The 27,211-nt window shown below is 41.3% G+C and overlaps 1 protein-coding gene across 6 annotated transcripts in view; it reads right to left on the bottom strand.

The window, feature by feature from the left end:
- VRK2 (VRK serine/threonine kinase 2) overlaps positions 1 to 27,211 on the bottom strand; it is a 44,900-nt gene that overhangs the window by 3,415 nt on the left and 14,274 nt on the right. For all 6 annotated transcript variants that reach the window (XM_052700723.1, XM_052700635.1, XM_052700480.1 and 3 more), the window contains 5 exons: positions 18,759 to 18,891; positions 9,213 to 9,333; positions 6,254 to 6,312; positions 3,889 to 4,070; positions 125 to 298 (listed from right to left, as the gene is read on the bottom strand). In XM_052700723.1, coding sequence (XP_052556683.1) covers positions 125 to 298; positions 3,889 to 4,070; positions 6,254 to 6,312; positions 9,213 to 9,333; positions 18,759 to 18,891 — 669 coding nt within the window. The remainder of the gene's footprint in view (positions 1 to 124; positions 299 to 3,888; positions 4,071 to 6,253; positions 6,313 to 9,212; positions 9,334 to 18,758; positions 18,892 to 27,211) is intronic.

Here is a 27,211-nt window from a genome sequence, read left to right as displayed (position 1 = left end):
GACTCAGTGCTTGACTTTTTTCAAGCGCTCTTCTTCTCTTGGCCCTTCCCAAAAGGTGACCAGCAAGCTAAGAGAGTGACCTCCCAAGAGACACCATGCATTACTGCAGTGCCCAAATCCTCACCTGCTGAGGCTCTGTTTGGGGAAGCGTCCGGTGCAAGTTACTTGGCTTCTCTTCATCTTGGAGCAGTCTGCCTCTTGCTCGCGTCCTGGCCTTGTTTTGACAGATGTTTTCCTCACTTTCCATCTTTTCTTGCTTCTGTTGAGCTGGTTTTGGCATAGGCTTTGGTAAGCGAGCCTGTTGATGAACAGTCAGCAGTTTTGTATAGGAAAAAATGCCTCAGTACTTTAAAAAGAAAAAAATTTAGCTTCAGTGTTGAGAAAACAAGAATGAGAGTAAGCTTTAGTCCTTCCAAATAATTCTTTTCAGCAGTTTAATTACCAATAAACACCATTTTCAGGCAGTATAAAGTTAGAGCTATGCTGTATTTGGGAAGCATGCTACAAACTATACCTGAGTTACACCTTTCAAGACATTCATTCATCACCTTTATTGGGAATAAGGCCACTAAGTCACTGTCTGTATCATTAAGCAGAGCTGAGAGCATTTCATACGGGTGCAGTGAGTGAGATGGACAACTGAAAGACAGGAACCCTTCCAACTCAGGTAATGGAATTTAAAAAGTGAAGTCTTTTAGAGGAATGTCGTTGGGATGATGTGGTGAATAGCTGCACTGAGTTAATACAAGTTTTTCCTAGTGCTAATCTAAGCACTACGTATCAAATGATGTCTGTTTTTGGCTTTTTTAACTTGGAAGACAAACGTAGCCAAAACACAGGCTGTATGCCACATGCCTTTGGTACTTCTGGCACCCTAATAACTCTGTAACTGCAATGTTTGCATATGGTCCTATGTGCAGCAGCTGTGTCTCAATATAGAAGCTAGAAAAGCAGTAATATGCTTTTGCATGCTGCAAACTAAATACATGTAGGAGATAGGAATTGCACAAGCTAAACACTGTTGGAAGTGCCAGTAAGCACTTCCTATAGTTTAATCCAGAACACCTTTAAAGAACAGATCTACAGATCTGAGAAAATCATGGCTTAGAAACATAAAGGTTTGTCCTGAATAAGTGAAGCCAGTTTCAAGCACTCTACCTCAGGACATAATGCTGTCAATAGCCTTGAGAAACCTCATTATATAAGCAAGGCTCAGTGCCACCCTGACACTTCTCTCAGTTTGGAGGTCCAAGCTGTTTTCTCTGCATCACAGCACCACAGTGCATCATGCAGGAGCTGCTAATCCTGCTGACAGCTACGTCTGCTGCCTTCACAAGGCACACGTACTTCAACCCAAATCACGTTCAATACAAGACTTACAGCACTCAGGGAAATAGTTGTTGCATGCCTGAAAATTACAATATTCTGTACCAATGACATGACAAGTTGGTATTAATGAAATCATTTTCCAACACGAAGCTTACAACATCTAGCAAGTAGTCAGCTGGCCTTACATACTTCATTTGGCCCTAATTCTAGCATTTTCAGTGGAGGTGAGAAAGCTGAGAATATTTATCCAGTGCCAAAAACTGTTGTAAACAAATTTGAGAATTAACCTAATTAATGTTATATCATCTGTTCAATGTGCAACTGAAACAAAGAACGTGGGTGTAACCACTGTTACACTTTTAGTGTCATCTCAAGACTGAATTAATGCGCAATACAGGGAGCTGAACCTTAAAATTCAAATTCTACAGGAATTCCTTTTCACATCGTCTTCGAGGGCAGCTCTTGTTACAAGACCTCCTCGGTGGCAGCGCTGGGTGTTTACTGGCCTTCAGATGGGAATTAACCCAAGTTCACCTCTTTCCTGTACAAAACAACTGCAGGTAGATGCAGACAGAGCAGCTGGATTCAGTTTCCGCTTCTCAGAAGTGAGGAATCAGACCTGTTTGCAGAGGCTCCCTCTATCTTTAGACTGCGTGTTTAATGGGAGAAGTAGATGGAGAAAAAAGGGAAGGTAGGAAGAGAACGCAGAGGTGTGAATGAAGGGAGTCAGAGTGAGCATGAGGAGCTGCAAAGGGGAAGTGAGTGCCTGCCTGCCACCGTGCTGCCGGGGCTCCAGCACCAACGTGCAGCGGGCCCTCAGCCTGAACACTGCAATGTCTAAGAACAGCAGTAAAACCAGGGAAGGTTCCGTTGCCTGCCCTCTCCACTCGTAATCACGTGGCCCTGAAGCATTCGCAAACAGCAGGTGCTGCAGTGACTTCCACAGTCCAGAATTTTTACCTTTTCTGACACCGCACTGCGCAAGTCTTAGGCCAGGCAACGAGACACAGATCAGCTGTTTGGTGTCCTGCTCTAAGAAATGTAAGATGTGAGAGCCAGAGACCCAACCCGATCAGCTGGAGATTAGTTAAGCGAGCTGCCAGGTAGCTGTGAAGTTCAGAGAATGCTACAGACTGGAGGAGAAAAGTGGACTCGAGTTAGTGAGGACAACGCAGTCACAGTCAGCAAGGAAAACTCTGTCACTGACACAGCTTTTGGTTTTGTTAAAAGTGCTAAAACCAGAAAAGTCAATAAAACTGCTAAAATAAGTATCTGTAATTACCAGGATCAAAACTCAGTGCCTTTTTATTAAACATGAACTTTCGTCCTGCCTTCCGTAACACGTAAATAGTGCTGACAATTGGTTTGTGAGGCACTAGCTACAATAAAATGTAATTGTATCATGAGAGAAAGGTGACAATCAGGAGATCATGAAAAAATTACATATTCTCACTGGTGGTTAATTAGCCATGCAAAACCCCCTCAAACAGATATTCTCTTCTATTAGGAATGATTACTATGCAGGCCTACAGATGTCAATACCACAGTCATTCAAATACTTCTTTCCCAACTAATTGAAGGTTGTAAAGCTCTGGTGCCAAGGTTTTGCTTCCAAAGAGCTAATTTATGACTAGAAGGATATTTTATGTCTTCAGTTGCAGCAGCTACAAAACTCAGCAAATCAGAACCATCTGTGCACTGATACTTGAATCACCATTCATCTAGCAGCCTATCAGTCACATTAGTTTGCATCCTGCATTCTTGGCTCACGTACGCTTGTGCTGGTCCAAAGTTCACCAGAAATATTAAAAATGAATGGTACCTTGACCCTGCCTTATTGCACACACATCACAGGCAGAAACAGGGCTTCTGCATACGGGTAGTTTCAAGGCAGAGGTATGCTGGGAGTGACATTTCACAGCCCGTCCAGTAAGACCGCTAATTACCTCAATTTCCACTTATTAAAACAAGGTTTTATTAACCGTATCGTTTCAGACTTACCAGTACAAAAGGCAAACGTAACACTATTAGCTGTCAGTTTCTCAACTCCGTGTCAGTGCATCACTGCATACCAATAACAGTTAAATCCCAGAATCATACCTCCTCCACATTAGTGGCTGCAGGAGTATAAAGGCAAATGACAAAGAGCGGTTGGAAAGCAAGAAAATGAATTAAATGCTTTCACTGATAAAGGCAGCTATGCTTTTAATCTGGAAAGAAGGAAAAACCTGGCATCCAGGCTTGTCTTCAAGATGTTGGTGAACAAAGTCCTCGACTTCCCCATTACCCTGAAAGTAAATCGTTCTCTGCAGACCTACTGCTTTGAAGTGAGAGGCTGTAGGTCAAAAGGACTCATGACAGTTCTTCCTCTTTCAGGGTTGACATCCCACTTTTTAGCAAAGCCAGGGGAAACAGGAATTAACAAACACGGTGTATTTAAGGCTAAAAGAACTGCTGTGTCAGTCCCATTTTGCCATCTTAAACTACTTCCTCTTTTACAAAACAAAAGGCAACAATTAAGCAGGAGATTTCAGAAAGAATTCCCAAACTCTTACTTACTTTTGATGCTTTAGCAGCACAGTGATTTTGTGTGCATCCTGCAGTGGAAAATTCCAGAGGGCCATCATAGGGAATTCCGCTCATCTTCAGTCCATCCAGCAAGATTTTCTTAAGCTCTTGGTACTTTGGCTTTTCATCGTAAGCTAAGCCATAAACACACACCAAAAACTTGGATAGTTCACCTGTGGAATGTATTTCAAATGCAAATTTCACTTGGTGTAGCCCTAGATCTTCAGAAAGCGTTTAATTCCAAAGTGGGTGCCAACCCAATAGTGCCAAACAAGATGACAAAATTTCAGCTGAAGACAACGCTCAAAACAGAGCTGCCAGTATCTTGTCTTTTGGAGATGAGGAAGGAAAAGATAGACTTGGATAAACAAGCTCACCCGTAAGCACTGCGTCTTGTTCTGCAGATGCAGTAATTTGTGGTACTGTCAGTTAGCCAAGTACAATAATTAATCAACTCTACTGACAAACCTTGGATACTTCTCCATAGAACAGAAGTATTTTATATTTGAAGGACCATAATATGACTTTAAATATTAACTACTCTCAACAGTTCTATTTTCATCTATAGAGATATCCTTAGAATGCTGAGGCGAATGACAAAATTTTGTTTCCTAATACTTTGACAAACGTTGACTTTGGGATTACACATAATACAGTCTAACAGCAGCATTATTTTGCAGTCACTTTCAAGTGGTTCTAAAAACAAGAAAACCAGTGAACGGGCAAAAATAATGCTGTTAGGGCAAACAGACAGGGGTGGATGGAACTCTTCTTTCAGTTGGCAGCCCAAGTGCATCCTAAAACTGAAGTGCCACACCAGACATCAGCAGCCAGTGAAATCCCAGAAGCAAAAACTTACTGAATCTGTACGTAGACTGTGAATGCACTTTATGTAACATGTCCTGCATCCCAATCATTCAGATGCGGATATTACGAAAATAAAGGAATAAATAAAAACAGAAGCTGCCTTTCGTAGGAAGTGCGACGTTTTCCCTGCGCTACCTCTGTATTTCAGCGAAGGAGGGAGATGACAGGATGAACTGTGCCTTCATCTGCTTTTCAAACCCCAAATGCTGAGCTATAAACCTCTTGTGGCAGTTATCCTATTCCTAAGATAGTCACTCCTTCCTGAACAGCCTGGATTGCCTATGGTGAAATCCCTTGCTCCACTGTACCGTGCATCACAGATGAGATTCAGATCTTTGTTCTACTGCTCGCGGGGGTTCAAACTGTAGCCCTCCACGCCTGCATTGCCCACTTAGTGCTTGCTCATGGCACAAGGCACAAAAGCAGCATGAGAAGCTCCTGCAATAAAAGCACTAGGTATTCCTAATCGCCGAGTACCATGAAGCATCAGGAGCTGTGCACTGCAGAGTGACCAGCATCCAACAGCATCCAGAAATTAGTTTCTGCCCTTGCAGTAAACAAGCCTTCAAGATAAAAATGCTTTAAGCTTAAGCTTGTACATGAAGGGCATGATCCAATTCCACTGAAGTCAGAAATATTAGTTAAATTAAATTACACCCTAAATTAATGAGTCTGACATATAATCTCACAATGAGTATTATGTAACTACCCTGTTATCAGCTAAACACAGATATTGCAGGGTGAATTATTATGCTGGACAGATACGCATTCAGAGAGGTTCCACCAGTGCCAAATTTTACACAAATAGGATAAAGGGAAACTGCCCTGAATGCATCCATTCCTGAATTACATATATTTTGTACTATTTGCTATCTTAATACCCTATTTAATACAGAGCGTATCTCTGAGCACTGTAGAGATTTCTTTATTAATCCCCTGTCCCTCAGCTTTTACTGCACATTACCACCACCAAACCTGTGCTCCTACATCTGGCAGGAGAAAGAGCCAAACCTTATAAAAAGCTGCTGCCAATGGAAACCTCCCCCCTGATCCATTCCACGTGCAGCAAAGAAGTCGCAGCCATCTTCTCAGAACGTAACTCAGCAAGTACAGAGGGAGACAGAACAGCGAGGGAAGTTTAGGGGAGACAACGAGGATGTGGACGGGATATCAGAGAAGCATGGGGACAAAAAAGGAAGGGAGGAATGAGAGCCAGGTCTGATTTCTAGACGGGATGCAGTTGTGAGGCATGTCGGGAAAGTTCAGGTGGCACTGACTCGGATATTCTTGGTTTGTCCTAAGACTGGTAACTGCATGGACTCAGGCCTCATCTGCCTGAAGGTGTCAACGTTTGGCAATTAACCTGAATATTTTAAATTGAAGAGTTGCCTACATTTGTATCATTTTTCTTTTTCTCCTGCTTCCCCAGATAAAGTAAGACATCGTTTCTGTAACAGAGCTACGTGGTACACACTGTGAGCACACTTACTACAGCTGCTTCCAGAAGAATTCCATTCCATCACCGAATGTGGGAGCTCATCCATAAGTCTGAAACAACATGAGAGCACAACAATTTAATGCAGTTTTGGAGCAGGTGATTCTTCATTTGGGATTTTAGGTAGACAGCAAGTCTCAATTCCAAAGGAAGTGGACCTCCAGGATAGCTTATGATTCACAGCACTGCTTTTAAAACAAGATCTCCACTTTCCAGCTGTATTTTTAACTCTTTGGAGGCTGCTGATTTCAGCAGGACCAGGTTTACAGCTAAGACTGTACTTCTAAGTTTTTCTTTGCATGTATTTTAAGCTTTCTAGAAAGAGAAAAAAAATCCTTTGAACTCGTTCTGATTTCAGCTTAGTGATTAATATTTGTGTTTGGAAAATTTGCAGCCCTTATTTGCCTTTAACATCCGGTTCTTTCTGCCATACAGCTCACAGACAGCTGCGTGATGGCTGTCAAAATTACAAGCAGGCGTGGCAGAGATGACAGGGAGGAGGTGGAGCAGCACTGAGTCCTGTGCAGGTAAAAAATAAAAAAAGGGCAAGGGCACAGATGTACTTTCTGTCTATCCAACACCAGAAGTAAGCAAGAGAACCAGAGTTCAGAACAAATCATACCTTAGAATGGGGTGATGCATCACCAGCTCTCATCTCTGAGCAGGCAGGAAACCCCATTGCTTGGCACTTGCAGGAGCCTGCAGATGCACCAGCTCCCTTTCCTGAGTGAGACCTGTTACTTTAGCTGTGTTGTTAACGCTGTCGAAGGATCCTTTGTTTTGTTTAAAGGAGTCACAAAGGTCCACCGACCAGGAACGAGATATGTTCTCAAATGGGTAGAATTGGGGTGCTTAGAAAATATCCTCCAGTGCCACAATCTAGTTACCCAGTCACTTAGAATCAGTTTGGTATGCAGCAGCTTCACTGAGACCCTAGCTTCAGGCAAGTTCTGCCAGCAGGAGAAATGTGATGACCAAGTGTGCCTTGCTGTAAGCCCTCAGCTTTGTGGTAATAGGGATACCTTGAAGTTCAGGCTTGTGAAACTATCTATCCCTGCAAAGCTATCTATGTGGGCTTTGCATTCTGTAACAGAAAGTGGAGGAGGGCTATTTAACATATAGCTACTTGCAATGCACATCTCCATGCTACAGTCACCTCATTTCCCTAGTTAATAAATACAGGTAATCTGTAATGTTCAAAAAATAATGCAGTAAATAAAAGAGTATTTTAATCCCTTTTTTATTCTTCTTAATACTTCTTTCTCCTGACCGTCCTCCAAAACAGGATACAAGGCCAGATGGACCCTTGGTCTCACCAGGAGCTGTTCTCTAATATCAAAAGGTACGACTGTTTTGGAGGAACGAAACATTTAAATGTGTTTATTTTCCTTCAGTTTAACTTAAATTCCGATTCAGACAGGGACCCCACTCCAATTATAGCACGAAGATTTCTGAGCTCAAGTATACCAGCAGCCCTTAGCGAAGCCCACAGGTTTGGCACAGTGACCTCACTGACCCAGCGTCTCTGGTAGAAGAGGCTTAAGAACCTGGAAGGGAAGGCTGATACCATCCACGAACAACAGAACTGAGTCCTGCTCTGACTCCTGCTTCTCAGCTGCATCCCACCTTGCAGGCCTGGCCCTTTTTCCTCACAGCAAGAGACTGGAGCGCCCAGAAGCGATCTGCCTGGGCTGCTAATGTACTCAGTGACAGATATGCTACTGAGTGCACACACGTATGCTGATGACTGTTTCTGGCCTTTGAAAATAGTTCAGGCACTGAAAAACAAGGTACGTTAAAGGGGAACATTACTTGATAGCAAGGTGCTTAATTAATTAGGCTGGGAGGATATCGCTGCTAATCTAATCTATCATTTTCTGTGCGTTTCCTCCTAAGCATCTGTTTGCTTGGCATCCTGAAAATCCTAGCAGTTGCAAGGGAAGAATTAAGGGTTAATCGCAAGGGAAGAATTAGCGAAGCAACTTGATTGATTAAATTGATTTAACATTGAATTGTGTAAGCGTTACCTTGCAGGGGGTTGTGTAATGATCAGAGGTTCTAAAGGAGAAATATTAAACATAACATACGATGTCAACATTTACAGATGCAATCTGTATTATCCACAGTCTGCAGGCTAACCTTTTTCTCTGCTGAGAGCCGATGCCACACTGAATTTGCAGATTGATTTCTGCGGATCAGCTATCCCCATTGTGTACCTCTGTTGTGACTTGCCCTACTTAAAAGTTTGCTGCCTCCTCCAATTGTGATGTTACATTTATGGATAAATGCTCTTCTGTACAGCCTTCTGCAGGCAACGCTGTACCACATGCAATTAACTCTCTAAAGTCCCAACTGTGAAAACAGTGAAAGAAAACACTAATGCACTCTGTTGCTTTAGTAAGCTCTAATGAGTCATGCCGGGAAAAAGAAAAGATTTTTACACAAGTTACTTAGTATGCTGCTATTTAAACGTACCAGCAGTAGGCTTGTATAAATTTAAAAACCTACATCAAACAGCTAAAAAAATAGGTATCAAATGGAAAGTTAAATACCTGGAATGCAAATGTGAAAGACAACTTCCAAGAGACTTTTGTACCATCGTCTCTACAAAGCCCCCACGAACCATAGTGGAAATCTTTAACATCCTTCTACACGTGCACTAAGGCATGTGCTCGTGCACAAGTGTTTGCTTTGGAAGGAGTACTGAAAAAATACATAGCAGACAAAACGACCAGACTGTGCAGCTGAGTTTATGGCATCTCCACAGTCACACATCCATAACAATTAGGGAAAGTTCACGTCATTAACTGCTTCTAGCATCTCTCTATTAAGGAAAATCGGTCTTGCTTTCTTGTAAGGTGATTCCCTACAGGATGTGTGGCTGTCCTTGCAGACTGACTTGCTAAGTGATAAGGATGTTGACGTGTGTATGTGCGTATTGTTTTGTTTTTACTTTGTCTTTGCAGCCTGGACAGCGACGGGGTCCTTCAGGTTGTGCTCCCACGGCAGTTTCCCACATAACCATTGCAGCATGCAGTAGCCAAGGATTTCAAGGTCACCTCGTCTGGATGGGGCTAAAACAGAATGTGGGGGGGGGGGGGAGAAAAAAAAGGTGAAGGAGAAAAAAGATAAAGAATAAGAACCTCTTCTTAGAAATAGAGAAGACTTTGAGCGAAGTACTGTAGATGAAATATGAAAAAGCCAAATGGGCAAAGTGTTTTGTTTGTTCAGCTGCATTAGACCTAAAACACCCAGGCTTTTGGCCACAGTCCACAGACAGGCAGTGACTTGTTACTGCTGAAGTAAGGGTCACTTTCCTCACCTCCTCCAACTTCATCCTTCCTCAGTCTGGCCTGTCACATGGACTTGATCCCCATGGCCTCTGACATGATCCAGACAGCCCATAACCGAGTACCAACACTTTCTCAAAGAGCCAAGCAGTAAAACAAAGAAATAAATGTCTGCTGCTAAATTGCTAACACATGTTGCAGGAAGTCCATGGGGTCCACATTGGTCATGCAGGGACCCTGTGAGCGCAGACTAAACACTGATGGCCTTTCCTGTTCTCCTACAGAGCTACTGGTGCTCGGAAGATATGGCAAAACTGCCATCTAGTGTACATTTGCACACCCAAGTGGTCTGCAAGTGCCATCAACAGCTCGTGTAGAGGAGAGCCGCGGCTCAGGCTAACACACTACTTGCTGCTTATCAAGTCCTGTGTAAATTTCCCACTACTGTTTCCACAAAGGAAATTATTTCAGGAAGAATTTACTCTCATCCTGCACAACCCAAACGGATCTACTAACTACAGAATGTAAATACAGTAGATAAAATTCAGTCCAAAACTAAACCTGTCCCCAGGTATCTCCCATGCAGAAAAACAGGTAACTGAAGGTAATCAATAGATTGACTTTTCCGAGGGGAAATTGCAGCATAACCCACTTGCTGTTGCTTATTGCTAGCCAAAGAAAACTAAGTTCAAGAAAACTGAACAAGCAGGAATTGTTGCTCTATGTATTTGTGCACATTTATAGCCTATAGTTTGCCAAGACAAGACAACGTGGAACCTGCAAAACCTGTTAATCAAGATTAAAGACAGATGCAGAAGTTCAATTTATGCTTTTCCAAAATGAGTTTGAACTTAGCACGAATGGAAGAAGATTTCAGATTTGTTTGATGCATCTTGTCTGGAGTACAGAGTGGAAGTTGAGCACGGTGCTGCTAATCCTGTTGTAAACAGATGTCATATTTTATGGGCCTTCATTAAATTCCAGAAAGTCACTCTGCAAACTTATCTTTTAATTTAAAAAGTCATCTGCTAAAAGCTACGATGCCAACACATCATAACTGTTTCTTGTTACCGTGCTCACATTATTGTAAAAGCAGAAGATAACTTCTTATGTGTTCTCTATCTTAACTGCTATTAGACTATGGGTTATTAAAGGCTCTTCAATCTGACACAACACTACGCTGTCCCTCGGGGGTCGTTTATTTTCTACACTAAATTCAACAGTGTCCTAATGCAAGACTTGGCTCTCGTATTAAAATAAAAACACAATCTCTACCACTTGCTGTTCTGTAGTGATTTCTTCTGCCATAAATCTCCTGTTAACCGTGGAACAATTCCATTCATACACATGTGTTCACAACTCCTTTTTCCATTATGGCAATTCCAGATTATAACCATATAAACCAGCTTCCCACAGCAGATCCTCTAGTCTTCACACAACGCTTCTCTGGCCCCTGCTCGTGTAACACAGGCGACGTAAAGTGGCCTTCAGTGAAAAAAAAGTCAGAATTACAACAGGACACTTTTTTCCACATGAGGAACTAATTGATACCAATCTGTAAACAATGCTAAGTCAGTGAGATTTCAGGAGCTAACCTAAGATTAGTGGTCTTCTGACTAAACGCTCCCTGGTGAACGTAGCTTGCTGTGCTCAGCTACCTGCTGCTCACACTTGGATCTTTCAGCCTTTCCCAGACTGGCACTACAGCAAAGCCAGCACGGACAAGAGATGGGCAAAGGGAAGACCTTCACGCATTCCTAAAGCCACAGCAGACAGCTGGAAAGGAAAACAGGCCCACGTAACTGAGCCGCACATCACCAGAAGTAGAAGGGGAAATGTTTGACAGGGAGATGGTAAATTCCCACATCACTTTATCTCCCAGGTCACTGCAAGTGTTACTGCTAAAAGACTTCTACATGTGTTTTTCATAGATCCACATGAAAATGTCAACATGTGACTAGTTGCCTGGTCAGCTTGTTCTTTCTCTCTGCTCCCTTCTCAGCTCAGCACCAGAGATGCTAACTTCCTCAAATTTGACATAGTTTTGATCCCAGTAAAAAACATATTCAAATAACTAATCTGAAATGAGTTATGATGATCTACGATCAATGGAATAATTAGATTTTCACCCAAATAAAGCACTAATAAATAAATATTAACTATAAGCTTACTTGAAAAGTAAATTTGCTACCGAACTGGGGATTAAACAAATTCTTGACAAACATCAGCTCAGAAGTCAATCCGGCTTCATTTTAAATGTGATTGCCAGGCAGAAACACAACAATTCTGCTTGATAAGTTGTCACTGTTGCAGATGTATATATTCAAAGCAATACTTACATTGAATTCTCTTATTTTTCTGTAGACTGCAAATTCATAATTCTTTCTCCTTTCTGAATAGATATTTGATTTCTTTTTCTTCTATTAACCAGGATTTTCTCTTATTATTTTAGTCTCATGTGAAATGCTATCTAATGAGAATGTGTTGGCAGTATTTTATTTCACTGTATTTTTATAGTTTAGCTTTTTTATTTGAAGATTTAAGGCCCGATTCTGTCCTCACTTCTGCCAAATAAATCAGGACTAACTCCACTGAAGTTAGTGAATTAACAGCCATGTCAGTGAAATCAGAGTCAGGCCACAAGAAGTTTTATATGCACTACAAACATATACTCAACTTGCAGCCATAGGGTTGAACAATAACTCAGAATAAAGTAACTGAAGCAATTCACCCTGAGAAGGAAATATACCATGCATCTTTGTATACTGGATTTGGCAGCTGAGCCCTAATATAAATTCAGATATCTATTTCAAAATAGAACATAAATGATACCACACTGAGCTCTCGATGCCACACTACTTCTGAGAAACTCATCTTCAAACCATTGAAAACGGGACTTTTCCTCTATGGCCCTTATTCAGCTAACTTTCTCAGGCCTTTGGTAAGAATCCGGGAGGCTAATGAGCAATAAATGAAATGTTGTTCTATTATTTTTAATTAGCACTGTTGCATTACAATTTTGCCACTAGCTTTTCTTTAAATTGGAAGCTTTTCATAACAAAGATCATTTTAGCTGCTCATCCTGTGTCTACGTGAACTGGAACCTCCCATTCTCATTGGCATCACAGCCATATTAAATCCCAAACAAATATAACTCATACCACAGCCATTAATCCCAAAGCCCATAAAGAAAAGGAGAGTTAACACGACTATGGAGAAATATGATTATGGTAGAAATGTATCATTACTGTATTTTAATAAATGAAATAAAAGTGGAGTTTTTTTGTTTTGTTCTGTTTTTTAAGTTGAGTGAAAAATCAAACGGATGGCTACAGGAAACAGGATAGGAAAACACAGCTAAGCCAAAAAGTGAAATGAATCGCAATGCTTGCAGGCCATCTACAGAGTCAGCCAGCCTCGGGCAGGACAGCTGCCAGCAGGGGCCGGGGCAGTCTCTGCTTCCCACGTGCGTGGTTCTGCACAGTTAATTTGGTGCTTTGCAGAAACAGTCGCTGACAATTACCACAAAGCAAAACAGATCCAGTGCAAACACCGTGTTGCTACAATTGGCACCTCTTCCAGATGACTCAACCTGGGCAATGGCAATAAGCAACTCATCCTATGCCAGCTCTGGTCTCCAAACTCAAATCCCACGGCTATGCAGTTGCAGGGCTGAGAGGCACGGAACGCAGGCGCGGCAGGGACTCCCAGCACTCAGCTCACCACAGGTGGGTGAAGTGGCAACATCAGCCCCAGTGCTGAGGGCTCACATCCTCCCAAAGGCACGGCCACAGCTGGCCAGCTGCCTCCACAAGCCACTGGATGCAACCTCACATGTGGCCTCACCACAGAGGCCACATCACTCACCTCAGGAACCACAAAAGCAGCGACACTGCTGTTCTGTCCTGCCACGCCTGAGTACACTGACAGCTAGCAGGTCCTGCGGGCCAGATATTCCCAAACTGTGATCCTCGTAGACAGGGAGGGAATACAAACCAGGATTGGTGAGATGGGATGCGCTGAAGTGTCCTGATTTGGTGTGGGGGGGAAATTTAAGTAATGGGAAGGTAGGGAGACTGCATTGCAAATATGTCTGCAGCAGAAGAGGGAGCAGAAGATAAAGCAAGGGAAGTTCACAATGAGCTCTGAGTGGGAGACAAAACGGTGGTGGCAAGAGATACAGGTGCCAGGTTGGAAGTGAAAGGTCCTGGATTGCAGCAAGCAGAACACATGGAAACAAGAAGCTTTACTCCTCTGTAAAAATAATACATATAGACAAAGGGCTGACAAGCAGTTGTGAGAGTCACTAGCTGTTTAAATTCCTGGTGTAAAGCATGAGAAACCAAAATTAAAGAAAACCTCTAATTCCAGCCACACTCATCAGCTGTGCTGGAAAATGGTGATGTTCAACATCTTCTTTTTGCCACTTCTGACTGTTCTGGCAGGACAGAATAAGCTCACGGAGGTGGTTTTAAAAACCTATCCAATCTTCCTTCTTCTCCTTCTAAAGCCTGACTGTGCCTGTGCTTACCGTGACCTTCTGCTCCCTCTTCTACTGTGGACACATTTCCAATCCAATATTCAGAAACTAAAACATCATTTTATTTATTTCACACTGCAAAGTTCCACCCATTTTTTATCAGTTATATTTTCTTTTCATTCTTAGATTTACAGTCTGTCCTGCACAGTCTTTGGGAGGCACGCACCAAAGTGCAGCAAATCAATAATTCATGTGACTGACAAAAAATGCAGTCCCTCTGACTCCTTACTATACATGGACAGATGCCAGATAAACCTCTTGATCCAAAGCCATTTAGAGCTGAAGTTCTCTAGAAGCCATGCAGGCTCAGAAGGAATTTTTTTCCAGGCGCAGGTGTTTATATTCCAGCACATCCCTCCTCACAAAATGAACCCTGCAGATATTCAAGTCAACCCTTGCATGTAACAGAAAAGGGAAAATGGACAAGCACCAAGCTATGTTTTTAATATCAAACAGCAACAGCTCTGTCAGATCCACGGGGAAAACAAGAACAAGAACTGCAGAGCTGTCTCTACAATCAGCCCAATGCTGCGTGCCCTGTACAAACACTGCATGTGAACATCAGGATGGACTGTGAGGAGCCAGGCTGCAGTAACCCAGTGGGAAGGGTAAAAAGAGCTGGCTAAAACATGGCACCAAGGGGAGCCCAGCACAGGACTAAAAAAGCAGCCTTTACTGAGGCAAACTCCATCAGATGCTCTGCTTAGCCTTACTGCTGTCTTTCAGGTGCAGGGATCAGTCCTGCAGGGGTGCTGGTAGTCACTGCTCAATGAGATGGCAAAACCACCATGCTACATTTGTTAAAAGGGAGAGTTACCTCAAAATCCATGGCAAAAAACACAAGCTGGAGGAAATTCAGCAGAGATGGTTCAGAGTCTTGTGCTCATCAACGACAGCAAATTAAAACTGGTCTTATGCACTCAATGCACAGGACTGGAGTGTTTAAAAAAAACTCAATATGTTAAGCGCAGTATATCTCCAGAGAAATTAGGTATTGACTGCATGCCTCAGTGAGTAGAAAATCTACAAAAATCCATAAGAGGCATTGATCTAAATATTACATTTTAACACTATATAACAGTTTTTAAAATGTACATTGGGTACAGATATAATTCTCTTTAATTATCAATCAACAATGTAATACAGTTTATATAGAATGGTCATTAAAAATGAATACAATGCACACTCGAGTGCTATGCTAAAATTAACAGTGCAGTTGTGCAATATGGAATTTGCATCACAGTAAAAAGGAGGTTCATTTAACAAACCCAGTACAACAGTGCCACGTCCAGCACTGCTTATCGGCCATACACCATTTGCAAAGAGATCCAGACACCAAGTTCAGAGAGCTGGTCTTGTGGGTAGGATTCTGTGGCAAAAAGCCACAGCAGTGGCCCTGGATTGACTGAGGATGAACTCCAGGAAAAACACAGCTGCAGCTGTGGTGAATACCTGCAAACATCCAACAAGTTCAGAAACCTCAGAGGGCACAGGAGAGCCAGTCTGCAGGGCCACAATCACAGAACCGCAGGGACTGGAGGGGACCTCTAGACATCATCAAGTCCAACCCTCTGCCAAAGCAGGCTCCCTAGACCAGGTTGCACAGGTTGGCGTCCACACAGTGGACAGTGAACATCTGAACTGTGTAATTCTCCCAAAAACTAAAACCAGCATGAATAGCCAAGAAACAAGCAGGGCAGCTCCTCCCTGCCATTCCCAGCTCACAAGAATTCCCCTTGTGTTCCAGCATGAAGCCACTAACAGCTCACGCTGGCACACGCTAAGTCAGCTTGCTTGAAGGTGCAATTCACATCTGCTCCTAGAATGGCACATCCAACTCCACCCTTACCAGAGGCTACCGGACAAACATGGACCAATACTGCCGCTCAAAAGGGAAACTTTCTGGAGCTTGATGGACTGCATAACTTCCACCAGTGATGAGCTCCACAACAAGCCTGGGGAATAAACAGGCAAGCAGCTGGGTTAATCTCTCAATTCAGCTAGGGAAACACCAGTTTTGATTTAAATTAGTAGGAAGTGGATGCATTTGATTGACTTTATGCAAGAAGGTTATCAGCTTCAAGCATTGCCAAGAGGCACTTTTGAAAGCAACAAATTCATAATTTTGTTTTAAGTTTCAGCATGCAACTCAAATCACTGCATATATTCAGGTAGCTACTTTATGAATAAAACCAGAGCAAGTCAAAATGTTCTCATTTGCGTACCTCAGTACAGCAACTGGTACTTATTTAGAGGGTTTAAGGTTTGAAAATACATTTATCAGAAAATGCCCTCTGGAAAAGATCTCATTTACATAAAATAACATTTTTAAAAATGAACTACATTCTGAGAGCATTCAGGTAAAACATTCCATGCTGAAAATTTGGGTAAGACCAGAACTAAGGCTGTGTATGCAGCTGTAATTTGGCAACGGTACTTTAAACAGTTTTTGGAAGAGCACCCCCTCTCACTTGGTGCTTAAGACTGTGCTTGAGAGACTCAATCATATGTCAGGAATAAAGGAGATTGCTGAGAAAACCCTTTGCAAAGCTGCTGGAGGCCTTTAGCTTCTCAAAAGATCTCTGCAAATCTGAAGCTCACAACAAGATATGGGATGAGCGAAACCAGTCATTGTATTCTGCCATCTGGATCTGTGGAATCTTTGGCAGAAGTCGCTGCAGACGCCTGTTTTCCCTGGGATGTTGAGAGACCTGCTGCATACAAGAAACTGGTGACCCGACCTTAATGGATTCAGGCTGTTACAAAGTCAGAGCTGAGACATTCGGAATGAACAGTTTGGATTCTTTGCAGCACACCAGATATCATGTTCTGCAGGCTTTTCTAGCAGAAGCAACTGAAAAAACTGCAGACTTTCTGTTCACAGCTATTATGAAGTATAAATTTTTTAAGTGTAAGATAGGGGAAGCAGCCCTCCAATCCACCTTTCTGAATATTCTGTTCTCTAGAGTCTGCCAGCTTTCACCAGTTCCAGCGTGGCTTCAGCTACTTGAGAAAGCAATCTAACCCACAAGCTTGCTAAACACAAGAACTTGCAGTTGAATGCGGACACGCTTTGCCACACATTTCCATTAAAATTCCCTTTTCCTTTCAAATAAAGGCAATTACCGATCTTCTAATCAAGCAATCAAGGACAGGCACTGCTCTACCAGACCAGGTAGCTGCTACAACTACTCAACTGAGCCCCACATACTCACAGCGCCCACATAAAATACAAGTACACAGACATACCTCTCAGGATCAGGAACAAGTCAGAGTCAAACCTCCAGAAAATGCACTGGGCAAGTTAGAAGAGGCTGAAACAGCTGGTCCTCTTCCTCACCAAATACTTTTTAGAAGGTGAAATTGTGCCATCCCTTTAGCAGCAAATACTTGACAGTCTTATTTCATTTTTCCTAATGACCAGAGTTAAACGATTGCAGGCTTTAACAGTGCCGGCAAATTATCAAGACCCTCTACATTACATGGTCAATGGCCCTTTTAATAGAAAAAGCAATAATACACAGTTGTTTGTGCCAACTAAAACTCGTTAGAAAGTATTAGTTTAAGGTAACAGTCCAGCAGCTATTAACGAGCAGGAATTTCAGCAGTTACCACTTGTGACGTTATGACTGGAGCAAAACTGACAACAGAAAACCATTCCTACTGTCTTAGAAGACCTTGGGAGTGCAAAGGGGGAGTAAAGGAAGAAAAGTTTAACAAACACGCTGTTTTGTAGCAAGAGTCAAAGTTTTTCAATAATCACCATTTTTTCACTAGCATAACATTAGAATTGACTTTTTGTCTTGCTGACATAGCAACTAAGAAAGTTGTGTTGCATTGACCATATTGATTGTGAACAACGCAGCCATCAGAGGGACTCTGCACCATATATTTTCAATATTGACCTCCCATTCCCTTTTCCATGGCTCTATGGGTCTGCTATTGGATTTGGACTGCGGTGTAATAAACAGCTAAGGTTTAATTAATGGTAAATGAATACAAGACATAGGTTATGACTTTAACTAATTAGGGAATTGTTGAATTAAGTCTGCCTTGGAATGCAAGGCAGTACAATCAATATCCAATAAAAGGACTATGTATGTAATTTACCTGCAAATGTGTTTCCAATACCATCAAAGTGAGTTTAAATAAGTAAGATATATGAAAGGCTACTGGAAAAAGATTTCAAAAAGTTAACACTTTATGGCTTCAGAAAAGGTTTTTCTCCTTGCAGAAGGAGAAACATGTTGAAATACCCTCTTACAACACAGATGGTGACACTCAGCCACAGCTCTCCCTAAAGGACAGCGCAAACTTGAAACATTTTTCCTTGACAAGGCAACATTAACAAACACTGCCTCTGTCTCTACAGAGTACAGCAATACAAACCAGCACTCCCAACAAGAACTAATTAAGCTTAATGGCGGGCTTTTCTTAGGGCGCCTCAGTCCCCCTTCCTGTACCACACGTGCAGCAGCCTTTCAGTTTAAACTGTGCTGCCCCCTCCCCACCAGCACTGAAGAAGTGCTTGCAGGTGCAAGAGGTCACCACACAAGGGTCTGATCAACCCCAAGCAATCCCCACGACCACTGGGATTGTATACATGGGCTCTCACAGCCTGATTACTCATTCTGTAATCACTTCCCTGAAATACAAAAAAGAAACCTACCTACTCCCTTGTGGGCATCTATGCTGGTAAACTCTATTGTCCCATTATGGCCCTTCCTAGGATTTTCCTGATACTGTTTGTGGTTCCCATTGGGACAATATCTGTAGGAAAGTCCATAATCTGCAAGATAAACCTGGAAGACATGAACAGACAAATGAATAATGCTTTTGTCCTTTGAAAGTATAACCTTTATAATTAAGTCTTAAGAAACTGATAGATTAAGGACAGCCTTAGATCTAAATTTTATTAAACCAAATGGTGCCTCAGGATAAAATATGTACAACTGGGGGCTATAACAGCTGCCCTCCCCATTTAAATCCTTCTACTGCTATAGTCTTTATCTTATACCGGAGTCGAGCAGAATTTCAGTCTTTTTATCTTGTTCCTAAGCTCTCTCCTCTCCAGGTGGGCATCTAGACCCCAGAAACTGCATATGTCTTTTACGCATCCTCACGTTGCTTGTGGGACCCCTTTCTCCCCTTACTTACAACACTCCTCTGTTCAAACTCTCCATCAGCTGAGACTGCACAGCTTCATCACGTGCCAAGTGGCAGCAGCTCCCCCAGCACACTGAACTCCAGTGTCAGCAGGGGCCACAGCTGATGGAGTGCAGGGCACCTCACCACAGGCTCATCTTCTTGCATGCCACTGCCAGCAACTTAATGATCTCAATGGTTATTTGAACAGAACGTGTACAATAAAACAAAGCAAAACAAAACAGTATCCCCCACATCCCAGAAAGCCAACTTCGCAAATCATTCCTGAGTTCAAACTAATGTTTAAAAAGACACAAATTTCACTCTAAGTTACTCTGAAGTAAATCCAGGGAGTGAAATCAATGCTCCTGTGCTGCCTGTCAAGACAGCCCCCAACACATCGCCTGGTACCATTTCTCTCTAAGCACAGTGCATGGAGTACTGCATCTGTGTCCTCTGTGTAAGTGGCAGAAGTGACAAGTTCACTCCATGAAGTTCACTTGAACACTTTCTACCCTCCAACAACGGAGGATTTAATACATGCATTTGGTCAATTACCACAACACAGCGAAAAAGCAGCTGGACCTTAATCACAACACATCCACCCCATAATATCCCAAAGATTATTTTCTCACTTTGCCATCTGCACATGCTCACCTGGCACTTTCCTCTCTCCCACTGACCTGTTGTCACATTAGAGAACTGCTTTTATTTGTTTTTTTTTAAAACAAGTATCTAAGGACAGTACTTTCACAAAAAATAAAGTAGAACAAAGCTACAGGTTGCCATTATACTGCCAGTGGAACTAAACTGTGGTGCTGAAGCTGAATCATCTAGCAGCATTTTTGCTATATTATATTACAAAGAAAACCTTTTTCTTACTGTAACCTTAGTTTTGTTTCCTCTTCAGCTAAAAAAAAAAAACAGTCTAAAATAAACTCTTCCAGAACTCACTTTTAATTTAATTACATCACTTCTGGTAGAGGAAAAACAAGCAAACAAAAAACCCTCAAGAAAACTTTGCGCATCATTTTGCAGCGCATGCTGTTGAATTACTGATTCCTGTTTGTGCTCCAGGCAGCTTCAAATCCTGGGATGGCTGGTCTCTTGGTTTTAGTGTTTCTGCTGCAGGATCTGTGCTTATTTGGAGCGTGTAAGCTGGGATGCAGCGCTGGCTTCCTGCAGGGTGATGGCTTTTAAGATTACCGATGATGTTTTTCACCTGACAGACTACACAAACTGTGATACAAGATTAAAGACTGTAGGCACGTTCAGAAAATCTGGGACGAGGCATAAACTTTGTTGGGTTCACTGATTTGATTTTCTCCTACGTTCATTCTCCTGATGCTCTGGTACCTAATTGAGCTCACAGTCCATATGAGAGAACTAATTCAAAGTTCTGTAATACCAAGTTTTGAGAGTCTTCTGCATCCTTGGTGGGCTGGGAAGGAAAGCAGGCTAGAAGGTATATGCTTCCCCAGATAAGTGGAAGGTTTTGGATTTGGCTTGATTACAGACTGCCTATACAGCTGAACCAAGTACAGTAAGAAGAAATCCAAAGGCGACTTGAACCTTTAAAAAAAAAAAAATCAGACTATATCTTAAATTCAAATGAGATTTTAGCCATTAGAAGAAAACAATCAAGGACAAGCATCTCCAACAGCTCTTTGCTTCTACTTGAGTTGGGACTGATCGACAACATGCTCGACCTTTTCAAGATGGCAGCCCAGCCTTGGACTTTCAGATATCTTAACAGCAGGACATCCATAAGGGCAGCCACCAGTTCTTACCAGTCAAACTTGAACTTTGTAAAGAAGTTGCTGCCTCTCATCCACAATAACTACATATTCTTTGATCTAGTATTAAGTATTGCTTGCAACATTTTAAGTTGCTTAAAATACCATCAGTATTACTATCAGTAAAACAATTTTAAAGTTACAGCAGAAAAAAACCCAACAACTAAGGAGTAGCTTTAGGTTACCCTAACTTCACTGAAGGAGGCAACACACAGAAACCCAAAAGCAATGACTTCTTAAGGCCACTCAGATGCAATGGTTGTGAGCACACCACTTAGCTCCAAAGTTGGCCACATCTGTCACTGCTCAGCCCATTTCTTCTGGCAGAGCCATTTACCACTTCTACAGCTCTCACACCACATCTTTTCCATAATCACAGAGCTGATGGCAGCTTCTCAACAGAAAGCCTTTCGGCCACCTGCAAACTGAGTCCCCTTAGCACCAGCAAGGCACTGTTACAACCTTGTCACAACTATTATTAGAATGTCTACATTATTTTAAATTACCATTAATTTCATTTCATCAATTCTCATTACAGCCCCTTCATCATTAAAAAGATATATAGTTCTTTATAGCTGCTTTTCACTTTTTGATAATGTACCACAGCACGCCCTTCTAACTTTGCTCAGAACATGGTGGGTAAGGATAGCTAAGTAATTCGTAGGGGTTTATTTGCTTTGTTTTATTATTTTAAAAACAGTACAGGAAGGAGGAATGGAAGATGAGTGTTACAGAATATTGAGAAATATTAAGTCAGTGTTAGCATGTTTTCCAAAAATCAAACATATTTAATCTGCAAACTACAGGGACAGCAAACAAACAAAGAATAAGAAAACGTGCAGAATAAGATATGTAAGGCACTGCAAGCAAGAAATATCAAGGATGATGAAGGTGCAAGTGCTGTAAGCCTACAACAGCTGGTTTAGCTGCATTATGCTATATATTCCTCCTTCCCCCACACTTATTTTAACCCCGCTGATTCTTCTCAGGGTTCTTGTTTGTTTGTTTTTAAAATTGTAATTAAAATGTAAAGTGCTAAATAGCTACTAAGCATAAAATTCTTACAACTTGTACATGTTATATCATATAGCTGCACTGGCTGGGGAAGCTGTAAGTGTGACACCTTGGATTCCTCGGGTATATTCTCTCTCCTGAAGCACATAGAACAGGAACTTCATCACTGAACAGATCACAACATAGAGATTTTCCCTTTCCAATTCATTTTCAGTGGTTCCACTAAATTTATGTGAGGCACTGTAAATAATTAAGCAAACATCTACTAATACGAGGCAGGTTGCCAATGGAAATAGAGCTGTCAGCTTCCTTTGGACAGTACACTAGAAAAGACAGGCTAAAATAGATCTTGGGATCAGAGCCCATCTTGGGATGATAAGTTTTAAGTACAGTGATTAGTACAGAAACAGCATCTTTTACAAAACAAAAGCCAATAAAGGCAAAAAAAGGAATAAATAAAGAAGAGAGGGAAAGAAATCATCTGCAGGAGGGATTTCAGGACACTTCCAAAATGTTTCAGCATCAAATTTCTACATTCAGAGTCTAAAAGGCTCATCCACGTGAAGAGGACAGTTTGAAGTGAGAGACAGGCTCATTGCTCATACATACAGAATGGAATGAGGCGCCAGAAAAAAATGAAGGACAAGATGGGATGCTAGAGAAATGTGCTTAAGAAATTAGGAGTAACCGTATTGGCAAAGTAGTAACACTATTGTTAAAACATAAATGAAATGCTGCATCGCACAGTTTCAATGCTTTATGAAACGCCTGAATTTTGCCAAGCTGTAGCAGGTAAAGATGAAAGAACATATTGGCTGGAACTGCATTTATTACAAGCTTTATACACAAGGAAGAAAAAGGCAAGCATCAAGTAGACTAAGAGGACTGAGTCTATTAGAGGGAAATAACACCGAAGTAGAAAACCCAAAGAAAAGAACAGTTATATCACAAGTTTTGTAGAAGCTAAAGCATAAACAACTGTACGATAAAATGCTACTTGACTATATACATTCCTTCTGAACACTGAGAATAAGTGTCAACAGTTCCTCTATCTTTCTAAATATATTTGAAATACACCGCTCATCACAATGCTGAAATTGTGCTTAAACCAATCCTTGCTTTTACTTCACTTCTCAAACACTACTGAAGAAACCAGCCCCCTTTGCAGACTCATTCGGCTACAGAAAGAATCAATGACATTCGATGAGATTTGCAGGCCAAATCTTAAGCCATTTCTGGGGTCCTAGTCTAGCTTCTTTGCTCTCCTTTTCTTCTGTAATAGTGTGCTTTTGTTCTTTCTTGCTTTGTTTGTTTGCTTTTGTTTGGTTTTTATAGCCAAGAGGAGGAGCAGGAACAAATCCTAGTGCTGGAATCAACTGAAGTCCAACACACTGGCCATAACTACAAAAGTAAATTGAACCAATGTCAGCATGCATCTTAGCCAGCATCCATGTGTTAAAGACATTTTCTGTATGACATCTCTGTGTACCGTATCCTTCCTAAAACACACGAAGGAGAACAGAGAAGAATTTCATTTTTCTCCATTCACCTGCTCTTAAGCAAATCTGTCAAGCAGGTCTGAAGTGCAGAAGTCAGTGATTCATCACACAGTGAAAAACAGCTTAAAGCTGGAATTATTTTCATGCATGTTTTCCCATATGACCAATGCACGCGCTTTACATCTTTGTACTTTTCTACTGAAAGCTGATCTTAAAGTTAACATTCTCAAATGTTTCTTCATTCTCCTTTTTCATTTTCAATTCAGACCATTGATGATTTATGTCCAAATTTTATTCTTTAACTATGATGCCTACGAAAAACTTAAAACCTAAGTCAAAATAGATGCAAATCCAATTTTAAAGCCTCCAGCTTAAAAATCCAAACACGTGGCTTCTGGTACAGTCTTGAGAGTCTGCAACAGTGCAGCATGTCTGCCCATACACTGCATGGAAAAAAAAATGCTACAAGAAACCTTTTGAAGAGAGAGTCCACCAAACCTCATTTCACTCATACAAACTCCACTGTTGAGCTTTTCTCTGGCACCCATTTCTCTCTTTTAACAGCATTACTGTTTAAATGAGTTCAGTGGATTCAAATTCCTCTTCTAGGGTCTACATCAGTAACACTTACTGTTTTATCATACAGTTACTACCCTTGAAGACAATTGTGACACTCCCCACAATACTGAGACAGTGCTTGACTTGTCTAATTTACAGGTCTGATCACTTCAAGTTTGCTTTCAGGCCTCTCTCAGATTCATGGGCTGTGTACTTCCCTCAGTACATCACTGCTGTTCTGTCAGTCATCGTGCTGGGTCCATGTTCAGAAACATATTGACTAGAGAATTGATCTTTTGACCTGTAACTCACTGAATGGCCTCGCTCCCTTTTACTGAATAGATCTGCAGCTAGCTGCTCTTTGAGGTCAGTTGATTTCTGATCTTCTAACCATATCTAAACATCATTTGGAGGTCATAGAGTGACAGGACCTTTACTTTATTTGTTTCTCTGTCTTGCCACGGAAGGTAAAGGATAGCAGTATAGATTTCACGTTATTTCAAGAAGGGACTGATATTTATTGGCAGCAGTGTAAGCCTACTAGGTTAATTTATAGACGAGACAGCATACGAGCAGAAAGTTCAACAAAGAGAAATGATCTTTTCTGGAACTGCAGGACATCAGTGGCAACTTTGGACACAACACTGCACATCAACAACCACAAAATAACAAACAATGCAAAGCTCAGTATAAATATACATATGCTTTTTTTGCGTAGAGATCTGCCTCTTCAGCAAAACAATACACAAAACATCTGAAAAGTATTTCTACATAGAGATTTATGGATCCCAGTTAAAAAGCAGAGCTTCTATAATTAAAATTACACTTCAATTTTCTTTTCTATTAAAATCCTAAATCCTAGGGAGTAATAACTCTCTAACATAGAATACATAGCAAAAACTCACCACATAAACTGTGAAGTCAGTCAGCTTTGTCATGCTACTCCCTGGAGCCAGAGCTCTCCCAGCTTATCTGCTCCTGAGTTTGATTCTGCCATTGGCTAGATGCTCCTGTTCCCTAAATGTGAAACTATCTTGACCACTCTAACTCTCAATTCCATTGCTTTTATAAACACAACAAGGTAATCTAGCCACCCACCACTTTAACAGAGGAAGCAGATACAGCAAAACATGCTCCACAGACATTTTGTGGTAATAATAGTGTTTGAGGAACTGAAGTGTGTAAGGTTGATGCAAGATCGCCAAATTAAAATACAGCATCTCTGACAACCATCTGGAGGACACAGGACAGATTATTCCACACTGCTGTCACACTGAGTCAGTGGTGGGGCCTCACAGAGCTTCCAAAATACTGCTGCAATAAAACCATAAGATATTCATCAGCCCAGCAGCGTGTTGTAAAGATTGTCCAAACATCATGAACCTCACAATAGGAACAGGACATCTGAACATTGGAAGAAGCAACTTTCATACCGAAATTACATCTGAATTATAGGTATGTGAACATGGCCAAGAGGTAACAAATGCAATATCGTGTGTGCAAGTATACATGCACCATTCTGAATGCTCAAGTCTGCGTGGAGATACTGTCCAGTACTGAGCCTGCCTACATGTAGAGTGCCAGGAAAAACTAATGAAGTACAGAAGGCAGACAGCACAGCAAAATAACCAGTCTCAGGGGAAGGTGCACTGAATTCCACGACATCTTCTAATGCTAAAACTTCAGCTGTAACATTGCTAAGATTATTCCAACAAGCCACAGAGCATACACGTTTTAAGATACAGGCAAGCACATCTGGGAAATCTGGTTTTGTTTGACCAAAATCTGCCTTAATTGAGACAAGTGCCTTGTGTAAGTTAAATATAGTAAATGTTACCTTAAAATACATCTCTAATGATCACCACATGTACACACACATCCACGTTACAATTTCAGGCTCTGTTAATGTGATTCCAAGTCCAGCATGGAGCAGTTATCATGGTTTCAGTGAAACCTGTAGGCCCATGGCACTTGCAGAACTGTGGGGACCTTTGATTAGGGAGTTTAAGTTCAACCTCACTCTTATTTAGCAATATCTGAACAGCTCTGAGTTTTCTGAAGGAAATAGAAACACAATTCACATCTTACCAAGGCAAACAAGTATTAGAAATCCTTTCCTCCTAACTTTGTGATTCATTTGTTTTGCAGAATCATTTCAGTGGAAAACACATTTTACCAAAACAAAATCTGAAACGATATCTTTGCAGCAGCTTACACTTTGTACACTTTGAGCTAGGAACTACCTCAGCTGAAATATCTATTTTCTGTATTTAGTAAACTATCTTTTCACTCAAAATTATTTTCAGTCCATCAGTGAACGCACTACTCACAAAAACTAAATACTAGTAACATAATCTTCATGCAGACAACCTGAAAAATAAAGCTTTATTGTGGGGTGATCTTCTAAGTCAACAGCACCAGATCACAGTCAGCCACATGCCTTAAAACTTTACGATTACTGTTAACGGACACTTCCAAAATGATTTCAATGTGAAAAACAGCAGCATTTTGTTGTCATAAAAATACACAACAGTCAGGACAAAAAAAAGTCATTTGAGTTATGTTAATGGAATTGGGTAGCAGATCGTTCTGTTTCTAAATAGCCTTCTTCCCAGATTCAGCAGGCTGGTAAATGTCATAAACTGAGATTATGCACTGGCTGCTACCAGTGCCTAAAAACGTGGCTGCTTCATAAGTCTTCATACTTCTTATACTATGTATTCTAGAAAGCTGAAAAGATAATTTTGAATCTATCATTTAACTTGAAACTTGTAAGAAAGCAGATACAATTTAATGGCTCAACCTTTAATGGCAATGAGCTGTTTCACAATATCTGTTTCTTCATCACTGCGTTAGGGAAAGAAAAAAAAAAGAACAACTATTGCTTACAGTTAACTATACTTCAGTGAAGTTAGAGATTGTTTTCCCCATGTTCAGTAAAAAAAGAATAATTGTATTAAGAAAAAAAGACATGGTAAGATCATAAAGAACGTGACAGGATCAAAAGTTTTGTTTCACAATGTTTTATCAAAACACTTCAATGTCAAGGCTAACTTGAGGGTATTACAGACTTATTTAGAGGCTTTAACCCTACTCTCCTCCCATATCCA

Source organism: Tympanuchus pallidicinctus, unplaced genomic scaffold, assembly GCF_026119805.1.
Source record: "Tympanuchus pallidicinctus isolate F22 unplaced genomic scaffold, pur_lepc_1.0 scaffold1, whole genome shotgun sequence".
NCBI lineage: Eukaryota > Metazoa > Chordata > Aves > Galliformes > Phasianidae > Tympanuchus > Tympanuchus pallidicinctus.
The sequence above is the reverse complement of the archived record's forward strand: the minus strand, read 5'-3'. Positions and strand labels throughout refer to the sequence as shown.